General features: G+C 28.8%; 1 protein-coding gene across 1 annotated transcript; it reads right to left on the bottom strand.

The window, feature by feature from the left end:
* Positions 1-1,130: 1,130 nt before the first annotated feature.
* LOC123274094 lies at positions 1,131-2,020 on the bottom strand. The gene is made up of 3 exons (XM_044741585.1): positions 1,996-2,020; positions 1,696-1,894; positions 1,131-1,316 (listed from the first exon to the last, which is right to left on the bottom strand). The coding sequence occupies exons 2-3, from the start codon at positions 1,883-1,885 to the stop codon at positions 1,156-1,158; spliced, it is 351 nt and encodes a 116-aa protein (XP_044597520.1). The 5' UTR covers positions 1,886-1,894; positions 1,996-2,020; the 3' UTR covers positions 1,131-1,155.
* Positions 2,021-2,082: the final 62 nt, after the last annotated feature.

The raw sequence follows: 2,082 nt of genomic DNA, 5'->3' as shown, positions 1-2,082 counted from the left end.
TATATATATATATATATATATATATATATATATATATATATATATATATATATATATATATATATATTTCATTAATTAGCTTTTAATATTATTTAGTTTATTGTTTTAATTAATTCAAATTAAGGAGTCAATTGAGCGGTATCAACCTGTTACAAGGTATTATCCTCGCGACTTCCGTCGTCAAAAGTTTATGCTAAAGTGTACGGTACACATACCGATAGTCATTATTGACAAGCCTAAAACTTTTTGCTGTTTATGTACTTATTTCAGCCAATCACGAACGAGAAACTGATCGTTTGAAAAGTCTGGCAACACTGCGTGAGCATCAACATATTTTATAGTGGTGATACTGTATGTTTTGTTGGATCAGCTGTAGACTAACCTCTGTTTTGATACATGCCTTTATTTATTTATTTACTTACATTTATTCGGAAATATAATTACAATGTCTAAAAAATTGACTTATAAAGGACGATTCATAAAAAAGTCCTCGAAAAACGACAGAAATCTCTAGTGTTATATCCGGCGTTGCCGGTTCAAGACCGCTGCGTATTAAGAGCTAAAACTCTCAAGGAATTTTCGTCTTATGATAGAGAATACCTCCATAAATTTTAAACATAATCGCGAGGTCGCCCCGTAAAAATGTTCTTATTTGGTGGAATGACCCATCCTCACGGTTTTGGAAATGCCGTAAAGATTCGGTATTTATACGGTATAAATGCTGAATGTTTACCGTAATACTCCAGTTATTTTGGCCAGTTTTTTCGCTGAATTATAACAAAAAAATTACGGCATAAATTCAAAATGTTTACGGCAATAACATACGAAAATTATGGTGTATTAACAGCATTCAAACCGTAAATGTACCGCATATTTACTGTATACTTACGGTACTATTGCAGTAAAAAACCGGAAAAGAAGGTCCCTACCAGAAGGTATTACCGGTAAAATACCGAAATTATGCTGCTTTACTACTTTTACTAAATAGCTTAAATTTTTTTTTTTTTATAATATAAATAATCACGAATAATTTTTATGAGGTCAACAAATTAATTTCTTTATTATCATCATCATTATTATTATTATTATAATTTTTTTTCATTTTATTTAATGATTTTTCTTATAATTAATTTTTTTTTACGATAAATTTTAAAATTAACAATCTGAGTTGATTGAATCGTGTTCCTCAGTATCCTTATTTTTCGAGAAACGATCATTTTTTAAAGTGTCGCTGATCCACTGCCTCATATTTAAAGCAGCGTTATTTCTATCAGTATTGTTTAATTTTCTAATTTTTTGCATGGCTAAACATAAATCTGAAAGCAAATAAAATTTATTTTGTTAAATTTTCAGTACGAACTATTTTTTTGGAAATCCATTCGCTTTACTATTTCATAAAGAGCAACATGTAACATATGATAAGAAAACTTCATACATATATAATTGGAAGAATTATATTACGATAATCAGTAGGTCAAAACCCTGATTATAAAAAAGTATTTTCACATCTTCAATACCCATAAGACATAATATTTAAAAGAAATTAATTCTTAATCCCTTTTTTTTAATTAGGGAGTACATATATTACAGGATATTTTATCAACTTAAAATGCAACTATGGTTGTGTAATTATTTTTATTGCACACAGACCGCGTATGAATCTACCATAAAAAGATATTAAATGTTTAAATTTACTTAATATTTGTAAAACATCCGACTCTTGCAGAAGTTCCCAGTCAGGTCGTCTTTTATCCGGTCGTAAGATTAATTTCTGACGACGTTCCATCGGCCATACACTTAAAATGATTCTTCGGGCTCGCGTAGACATCCTCGGGGCATTGCATGCATTGGCACACTCAGTGTAATTCATCTTGAATCCGGGCATTATCTCAACCTAATGTAAAATTTAGAAGATTTATTAGATTTATTATTGATGTTTTTGTAATGATTATTAAATTCTTTATTGAATTATTTATTCTTTCTAAAAAGTACTACCTGTCTGTTTGAATCCGGGATCAAAATGAATTTGTTCTCTACATCATTATTATTATGATTATGATTATTATTATTATTATGTTATTA

This window comes from Cotesia glomerata, unplaced genomic scaffold (genome assembly GCF_020080835.1).
Source record: "Cotesia glomerata isolate CgM1 unplaced genomic scaffold, MPM_Cglom_v2.3 scaffold_2192, whole genome shotgun sequence".
Taxonomy (NCBI): domain Eukaryota; kingdom Metazoa; phylum Arthropoda; class Insecta; order Hymenoptera; family Braconidae; genus Cotesia; species Cotesia glomerata.
This window is presented reverse-complemented; position numbering and strand designations above follow the sequence as displayed.